The sequence below is a fragment of the Megascapheus bottae genome, chromosome 33, assembly GCF_031878675.1.
Source record: "Megascapheus bottae isolate mThoBot1 chromosome 33, mThoBot2.hap1, whole genome shotgun sequence".
Classification (NCBI taxonomy): Eukaryota; Metazoa; Chordata; class Mammalia; order Rodentia; family Geomyidae; genus Megascapheus; species Megascapheus bottae.
Window position 1 is genome coordinate 936,783 of NC_143541.1, and position 27,857 is coordinate 964,639.

General features: G+C 35.9%; 1 protein-coding gene across 1 annotated transcript in view; it reads left to right on the forward strand.

The window, feature by feature from the left end:
• The window catches only part of Cntn6 (contactin 6), a 241,485-nt gene that overhangs the window by 188,637 nt on the left and 24,991 nt on the right, over window positions 1–27,857 (forward strand). The window contains 1 exon segment of the mRNA XM_090324028.1: window positions 10,210–10,337. Coding sequence (XP_090180154.1) covers window positions 10,210–10,337 — 128 coding nt within the window.

Genomic DNA, 27,857 nt, shown 5'->3' on the forward strand with positions numbered 1-27,857 from the left:
TTTCTTTCTTTCTTTCTTTCTTTCTTCTTTCTTTCTTTTCTTTTCTTTTCTTTTCTTTTCTCTCCTCCTCCTCCTCCTCCTTCTCCTCCTCCTTCTCCTTCCTCTTCTTTTCCTCCTCCTCCTCCTCCTCCTCCTCCTCCTCCTCCTCCTCCTCCTCCTCCTCCTCCTCCTTCTACTTCTTCTGTTTGCAAAGGAATTTGTATAGAACTGTTTTTCTGAAACAAATGAAATCAAACCATTCTTCCTCATGTCCTTCCAGGAAAATCAGAGCATTAGTATCTTACCTTCTCCATTTTTCACCCTTATGGTGACCTGAGTTTTCCCAAGATGGTTATTTGATGACTACTGATTTGTAATGAGAGATCTGATTCCTGGGTGTGACCTGTGGAGCTATACATTTATTTATAAGTGCAGAGGCAAACCAATTTTATGAGTATGTGAACCATTCTGGGTTATTGTATATTTTATGTTCTGCATGATGGCATTTGAAATTCTCCATGCAGGCTTTCCAATGAGCTCAGAATCTCAAGGGAAAACAGACCCATGGCTCTGATCAAGTGGGGACTTTATACCACAAACAGGTGATGATAATTTGTACCGTTGGCTGATTTGACATGGAAGAATTCAGAAAGGACTCATTACAGAAGAGGAGTAGAATGCATGCTCAACACAGAAAAAGGGAATAAGTCCTTATGTGCACATTTTTAAACCAAGCTCAAAATTTGGAGGTGATGTATTTCTCCACTGAGATATTGACTTGCCAAATATATATATATATACACACATACATACATGTATGTGTACATATACATATATAAGTATATATACATGTATGTGTATATATATACAAGTATATGTATATATATATTCAGGGAAAATATACTTCTTACAGGATTCCTTTGCATACAAATAAAAGAGACTCAAATTATTCTGAGGCATCTAAAAATCAACTGTCTACTTAAAAAAATGTTTGGTTAGGCTTAAAAACGTGCATTTTTGAGCTGGGTGTGGTGGCTCATGCCTGTAATCCTAGCTACTCATGAGGCTGAGATCTGAGGATCAAGGTTCAAAGCCAGCAGCAGCACAAGAAGACTTGAAACACTTATCTCTAATTAACTTCTAGAAAACAGGAAGTGAGGCTTGGCTCAGCCTTGAGCTGAAGAGCTCAGGGACAATGTCCAGGCCCAGGAGTAGGGCAGTAGACTTGAGCTGAAGAACTCAGGAACAGCACCCGGCTGAGCTCAAGCCCTATGGTCTTCTCCCAGACCCATTGATCTTTCTACCTCAGATTACATTGACTCATACAGTCAATCTCTACATTTGACGAGTTTCATCAAAGAAAAATAATGATAGTGGTGAATGTATTTCTTTATACAACACCTCCCATGGGCAGAGGGTTTATCAAATTGGTACATATAGTATTTAATGTAGTTTTGGTAGCATAATTATAAATGGTATTTGTGTTTTGTAGATCAGTAAAACTAAGGTTACTCACATTTGCTTAACTTCACATTCTGAGTCACACAACCAATATGTTATGGGGACTAATTCAGATCTAAAAAGCTCACGTTCCAAAATCATGTAGAGTCTTAAATTGCCACACTTTACGTTTTAATTGCATTTCTAATTAATTCTGGTATTCATTACTGGAATACCAGAGATGATATTTATCATATATTCTTATTATATACTTTTTGTTATTCAGAATAGGATTAAAAGCTCTTTTCTAAAGAGCAATATATAACACCAAACTTTTTATCAGTTAAAAGCATAGGATTAATATTTGTGGTCCAATAGATCAACTCTTAAGGATTTGTATCAGTGAATAAGTAAATAAGTCCTTTTAGTTATTTATATCTTGCATCCATAATGACCTAATGATTGATAGAATTTTTGGTGAAGCATACAGTGTGATTTTTTTATGACATGTAGACAGAGATTTGAAAATTCAGCCAACACCAATAAACTACTTCTGCTTCAAAAAGAAATGGATTTGGGTTTGGACTTGTAAGGAGAGAGGGTTAGCAGCATGAAGTCACATCCCAACTGATTCCTTTTCTCAACTACTCTTGTAAATCTAGTCACTGTCTCAAAGGAATATCAAAATTTAGTAGCCCCTGGGATCCAAAATTGAAAATTCCAGCAGCACACTGCACTTTGAAAGCCATGCTCAAAATAGAGAAGGGGATCAATTCCCAGATTGATGTTCTGAAAACACTTTGTTTGCAGAAAGGCAGAGAGAAATGGGATAAATAAGCACTAATCTCCTAGCTCAGATTCATCACTTTTCATACCTCATGACAACCAAGGACCTTGGAAGTAAAGTTACTCTTCAAGGTAAGCTGGCTCTATTCCAAGCCCATCTGTCTATCTCAAAGTTTAAGGCAGATACAGCTCTTAGAACTGTAAAATTTCAACACCTTGAAGAAAGAACAAAATAAGCCATCGTAGTAAATATAATGTTAAAATAAATGGTTCAGACTTCTCCAACCTGACTGAACAACTCACTTTCTTCTGTTGCATTTTCATGTGGCTCTTCTCTAGCTATTTTGGGAGCACACTTTTTCTCTTTTTAAATTTATGTTCCTCAACTTTTTGTTGTTGTTGTTGTTGTCCTTGGCCAATTTTATAATTTCTTTTTTCTTTTAATTTGCTTGAGCTGTAAGGCATGTTAATACATAAATCTATATTAATTCCCTTTTGTATTTTTCAAGGCATCCCAAAATAATTCAGTAAGTAGAGATACTTCTTATTATCTTTTGCTACTTCTAGCAAAGAGCTAAATATTCCTCTTAGGTCCCTTTCCACTGGATTCATTTAGCTAAGCTTTCCATCGTTAACTCACATTTGCTAACATTTTATGGAAGTCAGCCTAGCAGCAAACTTCAGCATGCCATTAGAGTAAAGACACATCATGACAGGAAATAATTGTTATTTCACAACTACTGTTATCTACCATCTCCTAATTTGTGTCATGATTCAGTCACCCTGAGTTTGTTGTTTGTGCTCAGTGCCAGCCACTACAAAGCTGACATTTTAATTATTTCTGTATATGCTGAAGCCTGAATGTCTGCTTCTTTGTTTCTGCTTTGGAGTTAGGGGAATTGAACCAAAGATTTCACACTGAATCATTTGCCTATTCATACCCGTAATTACACATTAGGCATAAAATACAATACGAGAAAGTAGGATGTCTAAAAACTGAGACTGGTAGCAATAATGTCTTCATCTTACTTAAATCAAAACAAGTCAGAGTCAATTTCTAATCCCTAGGTAAGATTTCTAAACAAAACTTTGCTGATTAAATCCTTTCAGTGAGGTAGCATAAAGACCTGGAATCACCTGGTACATGGGAATTATACGCTCATCTGTTTAATTGATTTAGCGTGAACATTTTTCTCTTGTTTGTTGAGAATTTTTTTTCCGGTCATGGGGCTTGAACTCTGGGCCTGGGTACTGCCCCTGAGCTCTTCAGCTCAAGACTACCACCCTAACCCTTGAGCCACAGCCCCACTTCCAGTTTTCTAGTGGTTACTTGGAGATAAATGTCTCATGGACTGTGTAGTGCTCGGCCTGGCTTTGAACCATGATCCTCAGATCATATAAAGAATACTTCATTAGGTTCCTATTTGCTATTTGGTTCAATCTTTTAACTTTGGCCTGACCTGGTGTTTCAGCTGTTTACTGTGTAGCATTCATCAGTGTCCTGTAAAGTTATTGACACAAAGAAGTGGAAAGGATTTTTTTTATTGGCACTTAAATGAGCAAACTTGATATTAATTGGTTTGTAAACCATTGTGACATTTTATTTTGTTGCTTGTAAAAGAAGGATTTTTCTTAAAGATAGTTTATCAACGGACATGGAGAGGAGCAGATATTACACCTTACCTATAATGATCAGATACAAAAATCATTAAGATGAAATACCAATGTTTGATCTAAAATGGACTCCAATGGGACTTTATACTTAGAACCCAAATTGTGTGAAGAGTAAAATTTTATACACACTTTTCTACTTCTCATCTAACTCATTTTAATCTAATCTATTTTACATTTCCCAGATATCAGTAAAATTAAACAGTCAATTAAAATTTCATGGTCTACTGTATTATCTTTAGACAGGACTGGAAGCAATACTCCAGTTAATAATCATATGATAAAAATAGAAGTATTGCTCTAGTTTCAGTTATAAGAAATTTTAATTGCCCACTGTCCTAATTTCTCTCAGTTGAAAAAAATTAGGTAATTCTTCTATGTCCTCAAATTTTGTGATGCTTTCAAACAAAACTATCAGACTTTCCTCATTTTTCTCTTCATGTCTTGCAATCTGTACTTATAGCTATGTTTTATATAATCAAGAAAAATGAAAGATTAGAGACACATTATTTTTTTCTACATAATAGATGCAAATATTAATTTTTATTATACAATAGGTGGTAGACATAATCTAAAAATCAAGGGATGAGCCATTAGACAGTAGAGTTTATGTAGTTTATTGGAATGACACAAATTTGATGTGAATGTTCCAGATCAAAGATTCTTGCAAGCTAGTATGATGTGATCCTCTCCCTTCCTGGTGTCTTATTCATTGTAGCACATCAGATAAATGAAGAGTATAAAATCAGGCAAGTGGACAAGACATATAATACTTTTATTTACATTGTTGTGTTAGCTGCTTTTCAAACATTATGAAATATTCCCTGTTCAATCACTCTCTAAAGGCTGCCTTCCACATATCAGTTAACCTTGAAATGTTTATATATGGCATCTGCTCGCTTCTGTGTGCTCTATTTTTTCACACCTTTTAAGACTTACCCATTGTCATTTATTATTGTGGCCAGCTTGTTCTTCTATTGTAGAATTAGAAGAATTAAGTCTCGGTCACTTAAGTGTCTTTAAATTCCCATGTTTGCAGATCATTTTAAATGCAGATGGCATAATTTATCATTTAATTATCTAAATAATTCACTTATTTACTTTGGTAGTTGAAGTCAGACTTTTGTATTTGATTGTGTGAAGTAGTTGAGATATTCTAATTAACTAGATATTTGAGAAGAAAGAGGAGATGGAGAGTATTATTACAGGAATGGCTGTAGTGGCAGAAGGAAACATAGGGGTACCACTAAAGGTCAGAAAATCTTAACGCTAAACTAAAAACAGTGCAGAAATAAGTAACTGTAGGTTACTTACACTTCCCACTAGGTCTACAGAGGGGCAGGGATTTGAAAACTATCAGTAGCCTCAGAAACCAGTGTGAATAGTGTTGGGGTTTTAAGTCCTCGGTCCCTCCCAACCTGCAGGATGGATAGGGAGAACACGCCCTCACCAAGATGAGCCAAGAAAGGAGAGGGCTGACTGACTACAGGCACCTAGCCCTCCCTCACAGAACAATCAGACGCGTCAGAGAGACCTGTCAAGGCAGGAACTCATTTATCGAGGAAGTACATTCAGCTAATATAGGGTTCAGGAGCCTATCAGCACAAAGGTGGGCAGGGTGGGGGAGGTCCACGTGTTTAAACTCACTATCGGTCTCAGCAGAGAGTGATAAAGCAGAAACACATTCCTACCCAGTGGTAATCAAGTCCCAGCAGAAAGTGATTCACAATACCAACAATATAGCTCAAAGTTAAACATGGTGTTCATACATGACAGCTCATTTCTTTGTGTGGTTATCTTACTCAGTGATGCAGATCCATGGGCCATCTTGACCCCGCACTAGGTTCCCAACAAATAGGAGATAATAATCTTAACCAGAAAGAAGAGCAAAGATGAAATAATATCAGTAGCTAAGAATGGTTTCATGGACACCTAGAACTTAACTAAACTGTCGATCAACAAGATTGTGTGATCAAGATAAGAAGTTTTACATCAGATAAAGGAGAGCTTGAATTGAACTAGAACATAGAAGATATTTTGCATTGTATCTGACTCCTTTTAAACAGTTTGGCTCCTTGCTGATGGTTCCCCAGATTCATCCATGTTATTGCATATGATAGGATTTCTTGCTTTGCATGACTGAATAATATTCCCTTGTGTATATATCAGATTTCCTTAAGTAAAAGATGTCAGGCACAGGGCCTGGAGTTTGGCCTAGTGGTAGAGTGCTTGCCTAGCATACACGAAGACCTGGTTCAATTCCTTGGTACCACATACATAGAAAAAGTTGGAAGTGGTGCTGTGGCTCAAGTGGTAAAGCACCAGTCTTGAGATAAGTCCAAGGACAGTGAATTATATATGCCAAAATAGTTAGAAGAGAGATATTTGAACAGAAATGGTGCAAGTTACTGATGGACATACTTATCAGTCAAGGTACCAAATCCGTACAGATATTATATTCAATCCAAATATATGTATGTAGATTTATAGTTATTTAACAGAGCATATATATATATATATATATATTTGATCTATGTGTTCAAATTAAACCACAGTGACATTTTTCCTTCTTTGCCCAGAGTTGGTATTCCTCTTAGAATTATAGCAATGGCTAATATTCTTAGAGAAATTCATGAAAACCTTACCCACCAACTTCTAATTCAGTGTCAGAAACAGTCTTGCACTTGTTTTAAACCATAAATAGCATTTGGTCTTCATGATTGGGATGTAGGTAGAGTAGAATGATTCTCTCTTGCTGCACAAAAGAAACTTGAAATTTTGGGTTGTGCGTGATCTTAGCTGTGATAATACAAACATTTTGTGCTGGGGGTCAGATTCAGATGTAAACCTTGACCCCCAAAGCCTTCCCATATTCTAACTACTCTTGTAACAGCACCATGAAAACTCAGACAAAAAAATAATCTTCAGTTGTCATATTGCCATGGTTACCTTGAGATTAAATCACCTATGGGTAAAATGCTTCAATAACAAGGGGATGACAGTGTTATGCCTGCCTAAATCTAAGGTGTCAAGAAAACTAAGAGCCTGTAAAAAAAAAAAAAAAGAAGACTACCTGAATGCACACACTTACATACACATGTGCACAGCACAGACACCTTCCACTGCATTGTAGTTAATAACTTCCAGTACTAAGGGGTATTCTTTACAAATATAATCATCTACATCTATGTTTATGAAGTTAGGTCTGCTTTTCCTAGCTGCTTTGGTAAATTAGGTTTTCTAATCTGAAAGAATGCTTGATGAAGAAAAGTGCTTCTTGTTGACATCTTGGTTGTATACTACCTAGAGGCACAGGTACTGTCTTCAGATAGATACCCAGTGTTTGTTTCTATGTGCGCTGGTTTCTGGCTTCTGAGCTGAAGATAGCAAATAGTGTGCCCAGAGTTTATCTGAAGGACTCAATGATCTAATCTTTGTTAAATACTTAGTAGAGTGGCTGTTTGAAGTTGGTTCCAGCTAGTTAATCATATCCTTAAATTTTGAACAAGAAATTTTTATTCCAATGGGAAAATACGGACTCATAATATTTAACACATTATTTTCTCATATCCCTTTGGTGACAACTAATATAAGACTTTCTACCTAGTCAGTATCTATGAAGTATTTAATGAACAAATTGTAGAAGATAGGGATAACAACGTTGTGCCACTCATGTTTGAATTTATAAAACTTTGTCCGTAATTCCATGGTGCATACCAATTTTCTTTCATTAATTTATAAGACATTGTTGAATTAATATGGTGACATCAACATTAAATCACGATGTACTCTACACTCTACAACCTGTGAGGGGGCAGAGAAAGTGGGAAACATGGAAAAGGTAACAATGTTCAAGAAATAATGTACTCGCTACCATAAAAATGTAACTGTAACTCCTCTACCCATCACTCTGATAATATATATATATACATATATATATATAGCTACAGCATACAAGCAATCACATTATTTCTTTCTGTTCTCTTTGCTAATTGTTCATGAACATATTCATTTCTTTAAAAAATATGCATATTTGGTTATTTGAAGTCGGATAGGGAAGGGAGGGAAACAAGATGAGGGGCAGGGGTGGGTGGAGGGAAATGGGGACCAAGTCATGAGAAAGGGTATCAATGTATGTGAAGTAATGCACCTTCTATCTGGTGAATATAATGTAACCCTTCTATTAATTACAATAAAAATATATGAAAAAATATTTTGTTATCTTTAAGTAGTTGTACAGAGAAGTTGTCATTCACCAAAGCAGTTTATGAATCCAGTATATCTCATCAACCCTTTCAATATTCGATATTCTTATTCACCCCTCCCAACCCACTCCTTCACTTACTTAATTTTAGGATGCATATTGACTTTTTTCCACTTAAAAAAGCAGTTTATATATACTTTGCTTTTTGATCTGTACCATCACTTCAACGTCTTTACCCTCTCCGACCTACTCCTTCCTTTTCTCTACTTCTTAATTCTTGCCTTCATTCTCCTCCCCCTCTCCAATCCTCCTCCCTCTTTTGGCTCTCCCCTTTTCTCTTACAAGTACCTACTTTTGGGGAACTTATTTTGTTGAGTTTTGACCTCATCTTTTAAATCACTTGATCTCTCTCTTTTTCTAGAAAATCTTTTCTTTCTTTTTTTTTGTCCCAGAAAGCCAACTTTATACTTGGCCTTGTGTTTCTTTAAGCATCCATTGTAGCCTAAGTAGTGAACATGGAAGAATTTGACATCCCTTACTGGTGTGTTCTGACCATTCTTCCAGCAAAAGTTATACTTTCAACTATTCATTCTCAATGGAATGATAGGAAGATAAAATAGTTTTTATCTTTATCTAGAAGGTTCTGTAAACTCTGCCCAATGCATTTTTGTCCTATCTAGAGCTGCCAGTTCCTGGGTTCACTTTGATCTTAATTGGGTACTTCTTCTTTCTTCATTATCTTTTTAAACACACTTGAAAAGTTGAACTTGTTTGATGACTGTGAGATAGCAGAAGTAAATTTTTTTAATCGTATAAAATGTTTTATTTACCAAAATTTAATGTTTTTGTGCCACTGACTGAAACAAAGTTTAGTCATCCTGAAATGCTAGAGGTAGATGATAGATATGTGTTGACTTCATTTAGTCAAAAGAAATACATTTGATGTATACTAACATGCCCTTGCTACTGTGGTGGAAAGGACATCATCTAAACATTGTTTTTATGGTTGACCTCAGAGACTTGAACTTGCTAAACAGGTACTATCTCCTAACTATCTAGGTCAATAGGGGTGAGCCATTACAAACAACCTACAAGCCAATGTTTAATATAAATTTGTCATCTATCATACTAGATATTGTAGATAGTAGATATGCTATCAAATATCTGTCACAGGAGTATACATTAAAATAATGACCTCTAAAATATCTTTTCTGTGTCATGGAACATTCCCAACTCTTGCCCCTCATTGACAGTGTTTAGAAGTTTTCATTTCTAAGAAGTTTAATATCTGAAGCTGTTTTCATAAAACTCTTGTTGGCTACTGTCTCTGTGTTTCAAATTGGATGTAATTAATTGCATTAGCTACATTTCATGTTATTCATATACTAGAAACAATGATATGTTTGCTATGCAACAAATACTGTTGATCATTGTTAATGGCTATGACATGCATGAAAATTGTTTTACCTCTCCTTTTAGAGCTGTAGTGGTTTGAAATTAATTTATCATCACTTTTTCTTTGGTTAAAACCCTACCATCCCAGTGTTTGTACGGCTGCATGTTTTAAGAGATTGGAACTCGATTTGTAAGCCATAAATAATGGAAGTTGAAAACTGGGCAAAGGGTTTTAATTTTTCTATTTCTATCTCTATTGTACTCTTTGATGATAACTTTTCTCTTCTCAAAGCTTAGGAGACTTCCCTGATTACACTGCCATTGTGATGTTTATGAGAACCATTTGTAAATTTCAGGGGGAAGAAAAAGCTTCTTGTAGGATAATTCTGCAAAGCATTTGAATTTCTAAGCTACAACTCCTCTGAATCCTCTGTATCCTCTGTACTTTAGTAACATTTAATTCCACATTATCCCCAAATCCCTCTTCATTCCTTTGCCCATGGAACCGCACGCATGATTCTTTCAATCTTCTAGAAATGTCAAATATTGTCAGTGCTCCCAGCCATTTTTCATTGAAAGTGCTTAGTAAGGTCAACTTTAGGAAAGGAAATGTATTTATATTGCCGACATATTCATGGTGAGTAATGTTTGAAAGGGAAAGCCAGCAGTGGGCAGTGGTTCTGACTTACTCCTGTGACATCACCTCACTTTCTTTAATCCGGTTTCCTTTTTAGAGTGCTCCTCTTAGAGAATGGCGGCCTCAAGATATGTAATGTGACCAGGTCAGATGCTGGCTCTTACACTTGTGTAGCGACAAATCAGTTTGGCATTGCAAGGAACACAGGCAGTCTCGTCGTGAAAGGTACCTTATCATCTTCATTGACCCTTTAGGCATAGTAGACATGCCTCTGCATTTCTTGACTTTGTAGCAGTGTGTCAAATACATATATTACTGTGGGTATAATTTATCTGGATGTTAGCTTTCTTTGAGAGTTCTGGCACTGCTTCTTCATGAGATACATTCCTTTCAAAAGGATGCCTTGATGAATATGAAGGGCTGAGATTTAAAATTGCTATCAGTATATAAGTGCTGTAACATTAAAACATATTCTTTGAAATATTTGAATTTTTCCATGTTGCTATGGAAAGCCATGATCTTTGGATAAAACCAATGAAAAGCATTATCCTTAGTTAAATATCATTTAGGGGTTCTCTGTGTATGAACATTTTACATGGATATAAGGCTACCCAATACACAATGATCTGTTTTTTTATATATAAATGTATTTCTAGTTATATAATTAGTAAAATTGAGTTTCTACTATAGTAAGACTTGTTTTTTTCCCCCAAAGAGAAAATATTAAATCATTTTGGTCTTATGAGTCATTATTGTATTCCCTGTACAGTAAACAGATAAACTGGTACATTTTGGAATGGAAAAAACTGCTTATTCCATTTTTAACTAGTATCAATCCAACCACCATTTATCACCAAGGGACATAATTAGTATCAGTAGTGTCTATTTTCCATTTTACTACTTTACTATATTTAATCTGAGCTCATAAAACTAGTATGTTTACTGGAAGCCATGTCACTTTTATCATTTCTCACCTCCCAGATGATAAAAAATGACTGTCTTAGTAAAGCAGTATGAGCAGCTAATTAAGCCCAAATGATTAAATTCAGCAATTGATGTTTTCTCTCTCTTTCTATTAAAATATATTTGATTAAAAAATAGCTGCTAACTTCAGCTATCATTTAAAATGGCTTCTGAAAAATAAATGCCTACCTTTATCCTTGGAAGTTATTTCTGCCAACTTGTCTCGGGCATATTAAATTATGTCAACAGTTGTCTGAAACACTCTGGGGAAAATGTGAGTGATAAAACTTGATGTGTCAAAATCCCACCAGTGTGGTACATTTTGAAAAAGAAAAAAAAAAACTTCCTTAAGATTGTGCTGTCATCAGTTTTTAAGACAGGGATGGACAGAGTGTTTTAAGCTATAAGCTATGGTTATATTATTTAATAACAGGATATTCGGCAACAATTCACTCTTAGCTCTCATGTGTTGAAATGTACCATTACTTCATATTGGAGGAAATAGTGGTTTGTGTAGGGGAAAATGGAAGGGATTATTTTTAAAATGTCATTCTAAGGTTAAAAGGCCATGTAGTATCTTTTATTTTCTGGAAGTGGTTGATTAAACTGTAATAGAGGCTAAAAAAAGGCCTTGCAGTTTAATCCTATAGGGATGAACAAATCTAAAGGCATTCAAATGAAGTAAGAAAGACAGAGGCTATCCATAGGAGAGATTTTCACTCTGAAAGTGAACTACCATATAGTACTGGTGATTTACACCAGTATATGATCCACAGAACCTCAGAAGGGCGTCTTAAGTGAAAGAATGGGCATCCTTTCACTCCACTGGCCAAGTGATGTAGCTGTAAGCAGATCTGCATTTTGGGATAGTTTATAAAGCACATGATAATCCTCAAATACTCTTCTTACAAGGAAGAAACAATGGAATGATATAATTCAGTTTTTAAAGGCCAACTCACATTCCTGTGTAGTTTTCCTGTTCTTTGCTGGGATTATTGAAACAAGATATCCTACCTTCCCAGTGACAAAAATCACCCAGTGCAATACAAACTAAGATAAACATGATTATACAAAGGCATGTGTAAAGAGAGTAACTGCATATGCACTTAAAACATGTATGAGTAAAAATGTTTAGGAATTATTAGAAGTGATGAGATATTTAGATTATTTTATAGTCTATTAATCCACAACCTTAGTCCGCAAAATAACTATAATGATATGCATTGGTTCTGCCATTTTATTGATGACTGAGTATATAACTCTTTCTTAAGATGGCTTTCTATGTATTTGTGTGTGTGTGTGTGTGGGCGTTTATGTCTGTGTCTGTGTCTGTGTGTCTGAATAAATGCTCATCTGATTGCCATAACAGTCAAATATGTTTGTTTCTCCAACCAAAACTCAGTCTATGGTGACCTTAAATGTAATAGAGTGTTGAAGAGCAAGTGAGAAATCTCAGTACAGCTGATAAAACAATCATCTCTCTTTGAATTTACTTATCATCCTCAGTCAAGCAAGAAATGTTGTTGTTAGATAACATATAAAAAGATAATAGTTACAAAAGGAAGATATTTCCCAGCTTAGTTTTTAGCTGATATGGCTTATCAGTGTTAAGAGGATTCTGAAGTTATCTGCACTGTTTGTCAGAAATTTCTATTTCACTAATGCTCTAGGATAAGGCAATTTTCCATTCAGATACTGCAAGGGCAATTAGCAGCCGCCTTGCTAGTTCCTTGCAAGAAGCCGGATATAATTTGAAGACATTTTGCCAAGACACCACCAGGGACTCCAAAGAAATAAGTTTAAAGGATTTTATTTTGGAGGACTTAGATTAAAATTGCATAGTGCCTATATGTGACGAGGTATATGAAAATCACCTTAAAAAGGGAAAACTATTTATCTGGCATTTGGAAAAAAATTATTAAAAAGCAGAGAAACAGCAGGCTATAAAAATGATCATGTTTGCAGGCAACATTTGTTTTTGTTTCCCCACTGGAGAAGTTTTGGATGTTCAATTATAGGCCTCATTGCTTCAGCATTATTTTCAACTGAAATGTCGGAACTTGGAAAAGCATATCTAATGTGCAAATTAAGTTTATTGCCACTCATTTAGTTGTTTATTCTTTGTGATAGAAGTCTTTATTATACCAACAACCAGAATGGCCTATTCATTTTCTCCAGCTCAATAACTGGGTTCCCTAATACTGATGCACACTTACTAAGAGAAAACCCTAAGACAGGTAGATAATTGGAGACTTTGTGACATTCAAAGGCTGTGAGGTATGCCATTCAGCCCTATTGGGAAGCCTAGATCAATTGAACAAACACAAAGTATAATTTCACTTGACTACTGAGAACACGTAAGACGTACTGGAATACTATGACATAGGTGGGGATGACAAAACCAGAGGTGTAGACTGCAAAGCTAACATCTCCTTGATTAACTTTGATTGCACACTCTCCTTTGTACTCATTTATTTTTCCTTTAACCGGTTTTTAAAATGATTTGGTTTAAGAATTATCAATTATAAAATTATTTTTGAGGTCCAGAAATATGTGAAGATTTATTATTTTCATCAGAAGGAAACTTCCTTTTCCCCTTCAGTAGTGAAAGAAAAAAGCTGAGTGAATTGCATTTTTTACTCTGCGTGTGTGTGTGTGTGTGTGTGTGTGTGTGTGTGTGTGTGTGTGTGTGTGTGTGTGATGGTCCTGGATCATGAACTGTGGACTGGGGCTCTGACCCTAAATTTTGGTGCCCCAGGATGAAGCACTACCTCTTGAGCCACAGCTTTACCTCTAGCCCTTGGTGATTTATTGAAGATAAGAAGATAAGAGTCTTATGAACTTTCCTTAATATCCAGGATGGAAGGTGTGAACCACCAGCTCCTAGGATGACTGAATTTTGGATACTTGGATAACAAATCTCTTTAAGTAAACATAGAAAACATCATAAATATATTCATATGTATACTAATTCCTGAAAACTTTTGTTGATTCTTTCTGAGTTGTTTTCATTGTTATCATCACTAGCTACCCTTTCTTAAACAATACTTGGTTGACAGGCATTATGACCATCACTTAGGCAGCTCCTTTCCTGTATCTTTGAAGCAATGCTTTCAAGCAAATATCATTATTGCCACTTTTACACAGCACAGAGGAGGCAGGATTGTTTTATTTTCTTTTTCCAAGTCCTAGGGCTTGAACTCAAGGCCTGACCACTGTCTTTGGGTTTTCTCAAGGCTAGAGTTCTACCACTTGAGTCACAGTACCAGTTGGAGTTTTTTCTGTGTATGTGATATGGAGGAATTGAACCCAGGGCTTCATGCTAGGTAAGCAAGCACTCTATCACTCGGCCATACTGGAGGAAGGGATTTTTAAAATTACTTTCCCAAGATTAGTAAGTACCAAAACACCCTTTTTTTCCCTTTTCCCTTCTTTTTGGTCTTACTGTAAACTTCTAAATTAATAAGTACACAAGACAATTTCACATGAGGTGTTGACAAGGTTAAAGGAAATAGAATTGAAATGTAAAGGAATTAGCACTTCCTCTTGTATATTGAACTTGCATTTAGTATTACATTCTTTTTAAAGTTAGAGATGTATGTTACACAAAAAGAAATACAGATTCTGACCTATATGTTTGCTGCATTTTTGAAAATGAATACAACATGTAAATCACAATATACAAAATGCAGATTATTACAGTATTCTATACTTAATTAGAACTTGCTTTTTTTTTTTTCACCAGTCCAGGGCTTGAGCTCAGGGCCTGAGCACTGTCCTTGGACTTTCTCAAGGCTAGAGCTCTACCACTTGAGCCTCAGCACCACTTCCAGCTTTTTTCTATGTATGTGGTACCGAGGAATCGAACCTGGGTCTTCATGCATGCTAGGCAAGCACTTTAACCACTAGGCCAAACTCCTGGCCCCAGAACTTGCTCTTTCTGTCTGTGCTAAAACCCCCATCCTCAAATCAACCCAGAATAAACCCTGATCAGGAGCATCTCCGACCTTCGATTTCATACAGGAAAACATTTTCTAGCTGGCTTTCTCATCCTAACATTAGTCTATTCCTTGGCACCTTCTACATTCATTAAAAATTAGCAAAGCCAGCCAGGAGCTGTGGGCCCATGCCTGTAATCCTAGTTATTCAAGAGGCTGAAATCTGAGAACTGGGGTTCAAAGCCAGCTGGGACACAATTAACTCATGAGACTCTTATCTCCAATTAACCATTGGAAAACTAGAAGTGGCACTGTGGCTCAAGCCTTGAGCTGAAAAGATTAGGAACAGAGGCCAAGCCCAGAGTTCAAACCCCATGACAGACTCCCCCCCAGAAAAAAAATAGCAAAGCCATAGAAAGCTTCACCTAATGGTATGCTTTTATTTCGTTAAAACTATAAAATCCTTTAATTGTTAACTCTCCTTGCTTCAGTTTCCCTTCCAAACCCATGCACATTTATACTTGTGCTTCATTTGTTTATGAATAGAAGTCCAATCAGTTTAACTTTATTCTAGTCTAACCCAGAAAGAAACAATTAGGCTGTTTATTTCAAAACTAGCTGACCAGCTCTTTGCTCCCTGGTTAACATACGTTCTAGTAATGTTCCTTCTTTTCCTTCTTCTTCTCTTCTTCTTCCTTTTCCTCCTTCCGTCTTCGTTTTTCTTATATTTTGAATAATTTAAGCTATTACAATATAAAAATTTTCTGGACAGCAAGACTTCAAACCTGTAATCCTAGCTACTGAGGAGGCTGAGATCAGAGGATTATGGATCAAAGCCAGCCTGGACAGGAAAGTCTGTAAGACTCTTACCTTCAACTAACCACTAACAAATAAGCCAGAAACAGAACTGTGTGGTGCAAGGGTGAAGTGCTAGCCTTGAACAAAAAACTCACGGATAGCACCCAAGACTTGAGTTCAAGCTCCACTACCACTCCCAACAACAACAACAAAATCTGAATTTGATCATTTACCAAACTACAGCCAGCCCAGCAAAAAGTTACAGCTGTAGAATAGTCTGTAAACACTATCTATTTAGAGGAACTATAAATAAGATGCTATAAATATATAATCACTGCTTTTTACGTGCTAACAGATTTGAAACTGAGTACTTGATATATTTGATTTATTAAGTAAAAGCCAAAGTGAAGGTACTTTTTATAAGTAAGTGAAAAGCAAGCTGTATTTTTTTGTTTGTTAGCCTGTAAGATCTGTATTTATATTTTTCATTTACATTACTTCCCAGGAAAATATTTTATGAAATCATTCAGACATCCTGTGTTTGCATGATGCTTGATTTGATCTTAGCCAAAGAATGAGAAATGATACTTGCATGATTCTTTTAAATCTCAAATTTTGAACTGTTCTCTTGTTTGCTTTTGTTTTTAAAATTCTTTTAATATGGAGTTTTTGATAGTCTTTCTGTATTTGCTCAAAAGCATTTAAATGTTGAAGATTAAGGCAAATAGGTAATGGCATCTGAAGGAAAATTGGGATATATTGACTATAATTACTTGGTGCTTTCAAATTATATTTTATCTGTGGAGAAGATAATAACAGATATCACATGTAGATTTTAATTTGAAGAAACCCATGTTTGAAGACATGGTCTTACACTTGGCTGGGAGAATATTAACCATTCTTGTGGTTATCATTGTATGTATGAAGGGGGAAAGTACATTAAATAATTATTTAAAACTTCTTGCATTTCTGTTTTGCTAACAGTAGGAAAACATAGACTCCATCACACTAATTCATTTGTTTGGGGCTTGGCTTTACTTCTTGTTTTATTTAGAATATTAGTTTTGATTTTCTTGTGTTTGCTTTCCCTTGTTTTGTTTGCCTGGCTTTCTAGGAATTGATAATAATTTATTCTCCAAGTTCCTCTCAGCTATCTCCCATCAATATCTACTTGCTCTGCCTATCAGAACCCTGTTACTTAAACACTTCTTCCCTTCCTTTGTTCACTCCTTCTGTCTCCTTTCTTTTTCCTTCCCTCTCTATCTCCCAATTTCAGGATGATATACTGCAAAATACTTGGTGTATCCAACTGGCTTGCTCATAGCTAAGATGGAGGTACCATCTTAGTGAAAATCTTAACCAGGTTTGAGATTTATTGATTTAGTGCACTTCTTACTATGACAATATCCCTGGGAGATTCCCTTAGGAAATGCCTAAGGACATTGTGTGTAGGTATTTACTTCTTGAGCTCATTAGGTTCCTAGGTACCTGTCTAACAATTTCTTGCCTGGAGAACAAAAATTCCTATCTCGCATTTGCGCAGCTGAGTTAGGGTTATAGGACAGGTGTCTCGCTCCTGTGTGAATATTTTCATTCCCTAGTGTTCTCCATGATTCCTCTACCTTCAGTTTGTGCTGTTTTACAAACAGTCTAGCTCCCTTCTGTTTCACATCCTTAGTATTGAACATTGTTCTGTCATGGTAATGGGCATGAGCAAAATAAGAGGAGATATTTCATCATGAACTCATTCTATTTGGATGCCGTAATAATTCTTTTCACTGAAAATAATCTCCCACAAATGATGACAAAATAAAGATGTTTTTTTTTCTTTTCTTTTTTGGTGCTAATCTTAGGGCTTGAATCCTAGACTACGATGCTTTCATTGAACTTTTACAGTAAACTCAAGGCTGGTGTTCTACCTCTACAGCCACAGCTCCATTTCCATCTTCTTTTGGAGATTAACTAGAGATAAGGGTTTCATGGAGTTCTCTGTCTGAGCTGGCTTCAAATTGAACCTCAGTTCTTGGATCTCAGCCTCCTGAGTAGCTTAATTATGTTAGTAATTGTACAGAAATATCACAATTGAACATGTCAGCTTATGAGTACAATGCATGTACATCAATATCACAACTGTTATCCTACTCTGTTTTTAAATACAAATGGCATATATTTAAGTACAGTGCCGTGTTTTTATCCACACAGATGAGTTCAAGAGTCAAAGTAATAAATACATCTCCTTATATAGTTATATACCTGGTGTTTGTGCTGAGAATACCTGATTCTCAGGAAATATCCAGTGTCAGTTCAATACGATTAACTAAAATTATCACTCTGATGGATTAGATCTCTGGATTTATCATTAACACATAATTAACATGTCCTAAAGTCACTCAAGTTCTCCTGGGGCCCACCATTCTACTGTCTGTTTCTTTGTATGTGATATTCTTCGATTCCACATGCAGGTTAATTTACACTCTATTGTCCTTTCTGTGTCTAACTTGCTTCATATAATTCATCTGCATTTATCTCTGTTTTCAGAAATGACAGATCTCTTTTTTTATCAGGCTAATTACTATTACTGTGTAGATGCATGTGTGTGTATGTCTGGGTGTGCTTACACATGCATGTATGCATGCACCACACACATGCCAGTAATTGGTCTTCAGACAACTTTTCATGTTTTCACGCATTTATTTCCCACCCATGGTTGGCACTCTCACTCTTGGTCAATACCTTCAGTCTACCCTTTTGGTTGGTTAATTAAACAGAGATTTTTCTCAAACATTTCTGCTCAGGCTGGTTTTGAGGCACAATTCTGTGTAGCTAGGGTTGTATATGTGAGCCACCAGGGTTTGACTGAAAATTTTATTTTGAAATTTATACAAACCTCCCTGTTGTATTTCATAGAAATTATATCTATCAACCATCTCATCAGCTATGTACAACAATGTGCTTTTATTAATGGCCATTCTATAACTATCTCTTATTTTTTTGGCTAATAACTATCCAAACAGACCCAAGGATTTGATTTCAATGGTCCTCAGGACTAGAAATATTGAACTCTATCTACTTCTGGTGGCAATTTGTCAGTCTTATTTAGAAAAAAAAATGTCTGTTTGTTTTCAAACCTATATGAAAACAAATGCTGATGATGTTTGCATTTATTTATTTATTTATTTTTAATTGCCAGTCCTGGGGCATAAACTCAGGCCCTGGGCACTGTCCTTGGACATTTTTGCTCAAGGTAACACTCTATCTCTTGAGCCACAGAGCCATATCAGGCTTTTTCTCTGTATGTGCTACCAAGGAATCAAACCCAGGGTTTTCTGCATGCTAGGAAAGCCTCTACCACTAGGTCACACTCCTGGCCCTAACAATGTTTTTGCAAGGACTACAATCCCATTGACTAGCATGAGAAAATGGATGGAAGAGAAGTGAAAAGAATCATTGCATTGCTAATGCTTATGTGTCATGTCATTTGAGATTTAAAAGAAGAGAACTAGTATTTATTTCTAGTCATCACAAATTACCTAGTGAGAGAAAATATCAGAGAATGTTGTCACCTGTTCAAAGTGCTATTTATATGCTAGTTTACGTTACATTGGTATCTTAGCAACATTTCTATAATGTTACAGCTAAACCAAGGCAGAGACATGTCTTTTTGTACATAGGAATAGACTGACTTTCTTCTATGCTTGTACTTCCTTTGAGAGGAGTGAATAACTTCAGAAACAACATACCAGTTGTCATTCTGAAAACTAACACTAAAAAGGTTATCACAGATGAAGATTTCAGCTGACTTGAAGGTTAAAAAACAAAAATCAAGAGTAACCACCATATTCTGTATGAGCCATTACATATTTGAATTCTATTCCCTGGCTTCAGGAAATGATAAACAATTGTATAATTGACTTTAATACAAAGAACCAATCCCTCTCTGATAAATTATATTAAATAATTCTGACATAAGTCTTCATATAAACTGTGTGTGTGTGTGTGTGTGTGTGTGTGTGTGTGTGTGTGTGTGTGAACACAGGGCAGGACAGAACTCTATCCTTTAGCTTTGTTTGCTGAAGGTAGGCATTTTATCACTAAACCATAGTTCTACTTCTGGCATTTTGTTAGTTAACTGGAGATAAGTGTATCATGGCCCTTTTTGCCTGGGCTGGCTTCAGTTTTCTGAGGCATTAGGATTACAGGTGTGAGCCAGTAGCAACAAGTATTATATAGGTTTATGTTAGATGATATACTCCTAACTGAAAATATATTCTAGAAACATCTGTAGAAAAAGTGACAATGTAAATTGGACCAGTCTAGTCATAAAAATTGTCATGTATTCTACAAATATTTCCTTAAAATTCTTAAAAATAGAATGGGTACATGAGGTTGTTTAGATATAATGATTTACATCAGTGATGTAGATTGAAAACACCATTTTTGAAAATTTCACAATTTTATTCTTTAAAGATTTTTTTGTCAGGTGTGAGTAGGCTATCTTTCTAAAGTCACTTCAGAAGCTGAGAGGAAAATAACCCTTACTACTTGTAAATAAACCTTCATATTTCTCTCGATCTCTCTCTCTCTCTCCATTTTTTTCTTTTTTGCCAGTCCTGAGGCTTTATCTCAAGGCTTGGGTACTGTGCTCAGGCTTTCTCAAGGCTAGCATGCTATCATTTGAGCCACAGCACAACTCCCAGCTTTTTCTATGTATGTGATACCAAGGAATCGAACCCAGGGCTTTGTGCATGCTAGGCAAGCACTCTATCACTAGGCCACACTCTCAGCTCAATCTTCATTCCCTTAATCATTCTTTTATTGTTACTCTTTTGTTGCCATTTGTTGTTACTAGTCAATAAAAACAGAGGGGAGTTCAGAAATTAATACAAGAATATTTCATGTATACTTCACTTACTGTTGAGAATAAAGATCTTTGCCCATTTTTGGTTCAGCCAATCTGAAATTAATAAGACATAATTTTTGTAAATCAGTTCATCTATGCATATTTCAAAATGTATTTATGTATCTATTTCTCTTGTCCTTTTACTCTCTAGGCTGAGCTCTTTTGATCAAGGCTAGCAACACCCTACCACTTTGAGCCCCAGGACCACTTTTGGTTTTCTGGTAGTTAATTGGAAATAAGACTCGAATGGATTTTCCTGCACATAGTCTTTGAACCATAATCTTTAGATTTGAGCCTTTTGAGTAACTTGGATTACAGGCGTGAGCCACTAGCCCTGGGAAGACACCTGTTCTTTTCTTTTTTTCATATATTTTTATTGTAATTAATAGAAGGGTTACATTATATTCACCAGATGGAAGGCGCATTACTTCACAAACATTGATACTGTTTCTCATGTCTTGGTCCCCATTTCTCTCCCCCCACTCCCACCCCTCATCTTGTTTCCCCCCCTTCCCTATTCTATTTCAAATAACCAAATAAGTATATATACAATATATCAGATAACAAGGTAAGATACTGTAACAATATGAGATAATCAAGAGAGCAAAAGAGATGAGAGATAACATAGTATATTAGAATAATAATCATTCATCATATGACTTTTGTTTCTATATCCTGGAGGTCCTTTCATTTAACATCATACTATGTGTCCTTATGTATCTAGGTTTTTCTCTATTGCAAGTCTCTGCTAGGAGAGCCCAAGGTTTCTACTGATTATGACAAAGGAGGGAAACCATTGAGCCTATGTTCTTTTGAGTCTGGCTTACTTCACTTAATATGATTTTTTCTAAGTCTTTCCTTTTCCTTACAAATGGGGTGATATCATTCTTTCTGACAGAAACATAGAATTCCATTGTGTATAAATACCACATCTTGTTGATCCACTCAGCAACTGAGGGGCATCTGGGTTGGTTCCATAACGCCTGTTCGTTTCTTTAATGGGTTATTTGAATTTGTTTGTCTGGACAGACTGAAGTCAGAGATTCTCAGATCTTAGCCTCTTGAGTAGTTAGGATTTTATAAATATGAGCTACTAGAGCAGACATTCAAATGTACTTTGAAAGGATTAGTGAATCTCCTTTTTAATGTAAAAATAAACTCTAACGTTTTAACTAAAAATTTATTGTTATTTGTTAGGTGTTTGTAAAATACTTGCAGTTAATTCTCCATGATTGTTTTTTAAAATGAATATATATGTCTATACATATATGTGATAGTCATGCATCTTATGTATATTATGTAATCATCTTCAATAATGAATTATTTCTGAACATCCACAAATATATCTTTCCTCTCATCCACAAATATATTAAGAGATGGTTCATCCATTTATAGTATTCCATAAACTAAAAAGTAAGGAAAATCCAGGAATTCTTAGAACTTCATTTTGGCTAAGGTATTGATGAAACTAGGAAATTAGATGAAATATATAGAATTATTAATATGTCAACCTTGAAATCCTATCTATATGTTTAAAATATTATAAAATCTTAATTGTATTTTTGCTCTGAACTTTTACATAAATCTAGAGCATTACAGGCTTTCTGACATTATATTTAATAAGCTCAGATTTCCCTTAAATGCAAATTTCAGGTTCAAATTTCAAAAAGCAGTGTTTCTCACAGCATGTTCCTTCCACTAACTATGCCAAATCACTAGAGAATCCTGTTAAAAGTCCATATTCTAGGGTACCCTGCAGATCTACTTAGTTATTTCTGGTAGAAGCCAAAGAATTGACATTTTAAACATATTCTCCAAATTAATATGCACACTAAAAATTAAAAATCATTTGATGAGATTTTCTTCATGCATCTTAGAAATATGAAAAATAAGATGATATGAAATGAAAACCTATAAATACTACATCTGTTTCAAGTGAAAGAAGGTTAATTGATTTAATTGTTTCATAAATGATAGAGACTAGCAAGAATCATTTCTATACTTTCATTTTTACATTTTTAATTTAAACACAACTACATAAACACAAAAATTCATGACTCTATAGACATAATGTTTTATTATATACATTAATATGTATCTATGACATCCAAACCCTCAGCCTAGTAGCAATATTGTTCTAAAATCTAAGTGTCAGTGGTTCTATATAGAGATTCTCTTCTTGAATATGTGTTTATTAAATACGTCATTTGAATATGATGTAAAAATCAATGGGCAACACATTAACAGGAGCAAGGTCATGAATCACATGATTGTCTCATTAGATTGAGAAAAGGCTTTGACAAGATCCAACACCCCTTTATGCTAAAAGCTTTGGAGAAACTAGAAATCCATGGAACATTCCTCAGTATAATAAAGGCTGTGTATGACAAACCCACAGCGAGCATTATACTAAATGACAAAAACCTAAAGCCATTTCCTCTAAAATCAGGAACGAGACAAGGATGCTCACTCTTTCCACTCCTCTTTAACATAATATTAGAATTCCTCGCCAGAACAATAAAGCAAGGATCAAGCATAAAGGGGATCCAAATAGAGAATGAGGAAGTGAAACTTTCCCTCTTTGCAGAGGACATGACTTTGTATTTAAAGAACCCTATAGACTTCCCTCCCAAGCTGCTTGACCTGATGCAAAATTTGGCAGGGTATCAGGGTATAAAATTAACCCTCAAAAAGACTGAATAAGTGGGACTACATTAAACCGCAGAGCTCTGTATGGCAAAGGACATAGCTAGTAAATTAACTAGAAAGCCTACAGAGTGGGAGAAGATCTTCACTAACCATACCACAGACAAAGGCTTTATATCTAAAATATATCAACAGCTCAAAAAATTGAATCACTCCAAAACTAATCTCCAAAGTAACAACCATCCCATTAAAAAATGGGCGAAAGACTTAGAATCTTCTCTGAAGAAGAAATAAAAATTGCCGATAGACACATGAAAAAAGGCTTGACATCTCTGGTCATAAAAGAAATGCAAATCAAAACAACTCTAAGATTCACCTCACTCCAACTAGACTGGCCATGATCAAGAAATCTAATAACAACAGGTGCTGGATGGGATGTGGCCAGGAGGGATCACTACTACATTGTTGATGGGAGTGCAAATTGGTTCAACCACTATGGAAAGCAGTATGGCAGTTCCTCAAAAGACTAAATATAGAACTCCCCTATGACCCAGCAATGTTACTACTTGGCATTTATCCAGCCATCTAGAAACAAGGACATACTAAATCCACTAGCACAAAGATTTTCATTGCAGCAGTATTTACCATAGCAAAGATACAGAACCAACCCAGATGTACCTCAGTTGATGAGTGGATCAACAAGATGTGGTATTTGTACACAATGGAATTCTATGCTGCTGTCAGAAAGAATGATATCACCCCATTTGAAGGAAATGGAAAGACTTAGGAAAAAACATATTAAGTGAAATAAGCCAGACTCAAAGGAACTTAGGCTCAATGGTTTCCCTCCTTTGTCACAATCAGTAGAAACCTAGGGCTGTCCTAGCAGAGATTTACAATAGAACAAAACCAAGATCCTCAGATTTCAGCCTCCTGAGTAATGGTATAATATCAACAAACTTTTCTTTTTTAAATTTTTTTTATAAATCATGTCATAATGATATCTCATCTGTAAATATTTCAATATGCAGAACCTCCAATTCCCTTGGCTAACTCTGGTGGTCTGCTAATCCCATCCTGCCCTGCCCTCCACTTCTTTATCAGAACACATTCCATAGCATGGCATCCAGAACCATGATCAAGGATATTTTAAACAAGTCCTGTAGTACTCCTTGCCGAAAAATACCCCCTGCTTTGTTCAAAGTTCTGTGTTCACTTTCAACAATTTACTCATTTCTTCTCAAACATTTTGCAAGGAAAGTTTTGTGAGATGGTGGCACATCTATCCAGAAATGCTCTGTGACAGTCAGTGGTTCTGGACCAAAGTAGATAAAAATGCGAGAGGTAACACCAGGAATTGCTGTGGATGAAAGAAGGGACTGAGGGAAATCACCACCAGGACTAAAGGTTGAAAGAGGGTAGCTAACCCATCTATCACAAGAGGCTCTTATTTCGTATTTGTAGAAATGTTAACTGTCGGGCCGGGAGTTTGTCCTAGTGGTTAAAGTGCTTGCCTAGCATGCATGAAGACCCGGGTTCAATTCCTTGGTACCACATGCATAGAAAAAAGCCGGAAGTGGTGCTGAGGCTCAAGTGGTAGAGCTCTAGCCTTGAGAAAGTCCAAGGACAGTGCTCAGGCCCTGAGCTCAAGCCCAGGACTGGCAAAAAAAAAAAAAAAGAAATGTTAACTGTCCCAAAGGAAGATCAGGTCAGGAACTAGTGCTTATCAGATGGTGAACTTCAGCAGGAAATGACTGGACACTGCTGCAAAGCATTATCATAGATTTACTCAAATTCTCTCCAAAGTTTAAAGTCTGTTTCTCTGAACATTTCTGCAGTTTTGCCTAGCTAATACCCTCAAACCTAAAAGTAAAATTTTAATTTGAAGATTACTTCATTCCAGGACAAGAACCCTATTTTTTATATGATGCTTCAGGGGAACCAATTATTAATACATTTTCCCTTGTAATTGAAGCTACAGCAGTGGTATGATGAACAACAAAGAGCAAATCACAAAGCCACTTTCTGGGTCCATACCAACTCCACCACTACCATGCTATCAGACACAGACCCTGAATTCCTCTTATGTCCATTTATATTAAAATTTAATTCAGACTTACACAAAATTCAAAATTCCAATAGTAAAAGTAAGATGCAAACTCTCTTAAGTTCTGTTGCGATTACTTGAAATGACAGTGACTTATAAAGAAATCTATATAGTTCCGAGGTTTTGGACATCTAATGACCAGGTTTTATGTAGCATTGAGGGCCTTTACATCAGTGAGTAATCCACAGAGGACAGAAGCATCCAAGGGTATTATATGGAAAGAAAATGATATACAAGAGAGAGGAGCAAACTCACTTTTGTAACAGACCCACTCTGGAAATTATTATCCCACTGATTCATTAATTTAAGGAGTGATAATTCATTCACAGAGACATGAGGGGAACATTTCATAAAGATTTCCAACAATTTCTGCCTTCTATTTCATATTCATGAAAGATTTCAATACAAGCTTTGTAGGGACAGGACACAATAATCCTTGTGAACACAGAAATACAATTTCAGTGTCATTTGATCTGTTGAGCATCACAGAAACCAAAAGGAAGTGAAGCTTTGAACATCTCTTAGAGGGATTACCTTTACAGTATGGGTAACTTCTCAACCAAGAGATTCTCAAAAATCATTTTACTATGTCAAAGCTTTTTATATACAAAAGTATTTCCCCATGATTATTTGCTTCAACACAGATTCCTTCATGCACCTCCTTTGATACATAATTTATTTTTGGTGATATGGCAGTTATCTAAATAGAATTGGGGGTCCCTTGTGAATATAAAGTTACCCATTTGCATAATTCTCAATCCCATCTATTTCTCCCACTTACTAGTGGGATAATAACGGAAAGTATTTGATAAATGTAAGTCTCTAAAGATCTTTTTTAAACTAAATACTTGAATAGAGTATTGCCTTTTATTCTCTTTGCACATTCCAGAAAACAAGCTTGTACCACCATTCCAGCCTTTGATAGCTGTGATAATGTGTCATTTGATTTTTCTTTTTTTATATTTTATTGTGATTAATAGAAGGGTTACATTATATTCACCAGATAAAAGGTGCATAACTTCACAAACATTGATACTCTTTCTCATGACACAATTACCATTTCCCTCCCACCCTCCCCCCACTTACCTTGATTTCCCCCCTTCCCTATCCAATTTCAAATAACCAATTAAGCACATATAAAATATACCAGATAACAAGGTGAAATATTGTAATAATATGAGGTAACCAAGGACAGCAAAAGAGATGAGAGATAACATAGTACATTAAGAACAACAGTTATTCATTATATGGCTTTTGTTTCCTTATCCTGGAGTTCCTTACATTTAGCGTCATACTATTTGGCCTTATGTCTCTAGATTTTGTTCTATTGTAAATCTCTGCTAGGAGAGCCCAAGGTTTTTACTGATTATGACAAATGAGGGAGACTAATGGGCCTATGTTCCTTTGACTCTGGCTTACTTCACTTAATATGATTTTTTCTAAGTCTTTCCATTTCCTTACAAATGGGGCAATGTCATTCTTTCTGACAGCTGCATAGAATTCCATTGTGTATAAATACCACAACTTGTTGATCCACTCCTCACCTGAGGGGCATCTGGTTGGTTCCATAGCTTTGCTATCGTAAATAGTGCTGCAATAAATATCACTGGTCTAGTGGATTTAGTATCCCCTTGTTTCTGGACAGTTGGGTAAATGCCAAGTAGTGGAATTGCTGGGTCACAGGGGAGCTCTATGTGTAGTCTTTTGAGAAACTGCCATACTGCTTTCCAAAGTAGTTGAAGCAGTTTGCACTCCCACCAAAGTGTAGTAGTGATCCCTCCTAGCCACATCCCCTCCAGCATTTGTTGTTATTAGATTTCTTAAACATGGCCAGTCTAACTGGAGTGAGGTGGAATCTTAGAGTTGTTTTGATTTGCATTTCTTTTATGCCCAGAGATGTTGAGCATTTCTTCATGTGTCTATAGGCCATTTTTGTTTCTTCTTCAGAGAAGAATCTCTTTAAGTCTTTGGCCCATTTTTTAATGGGATGGTTGTTACTTTGGAGATTAGTTTTGGAGTGATTCAATTTTTTGAGTTGTTGATATATTTTAGATATGAGACCTTTGTCCGTTGTTTGGTTGGTGAAGATCTTCTCCCACTCTGTAGGCTTCCTAATTAATTTACTAGCTATGTCCTTTGCCATACAAAAGCTCTACAGTTTAATGCAATCCCACTTAGCCAGCCTTTTGTCTGATTCGTTGTGTTTCTTGGTCTTTATTGAGAAAGTTTTGACCTGTGCCAAGGAGGCCTAGTGTATCTCCTATTCCTTCTTGTAAAGTTTTCAGTGTGTCGGCTTTTGCCTCGAGGTCTTTGATCCATTTGGAGTTAATCCTGGTGCAGGGTGACAAAGAAGGATCCAACTCTAGCTTTCTGCAGGTGCTTAACCAGCGCTG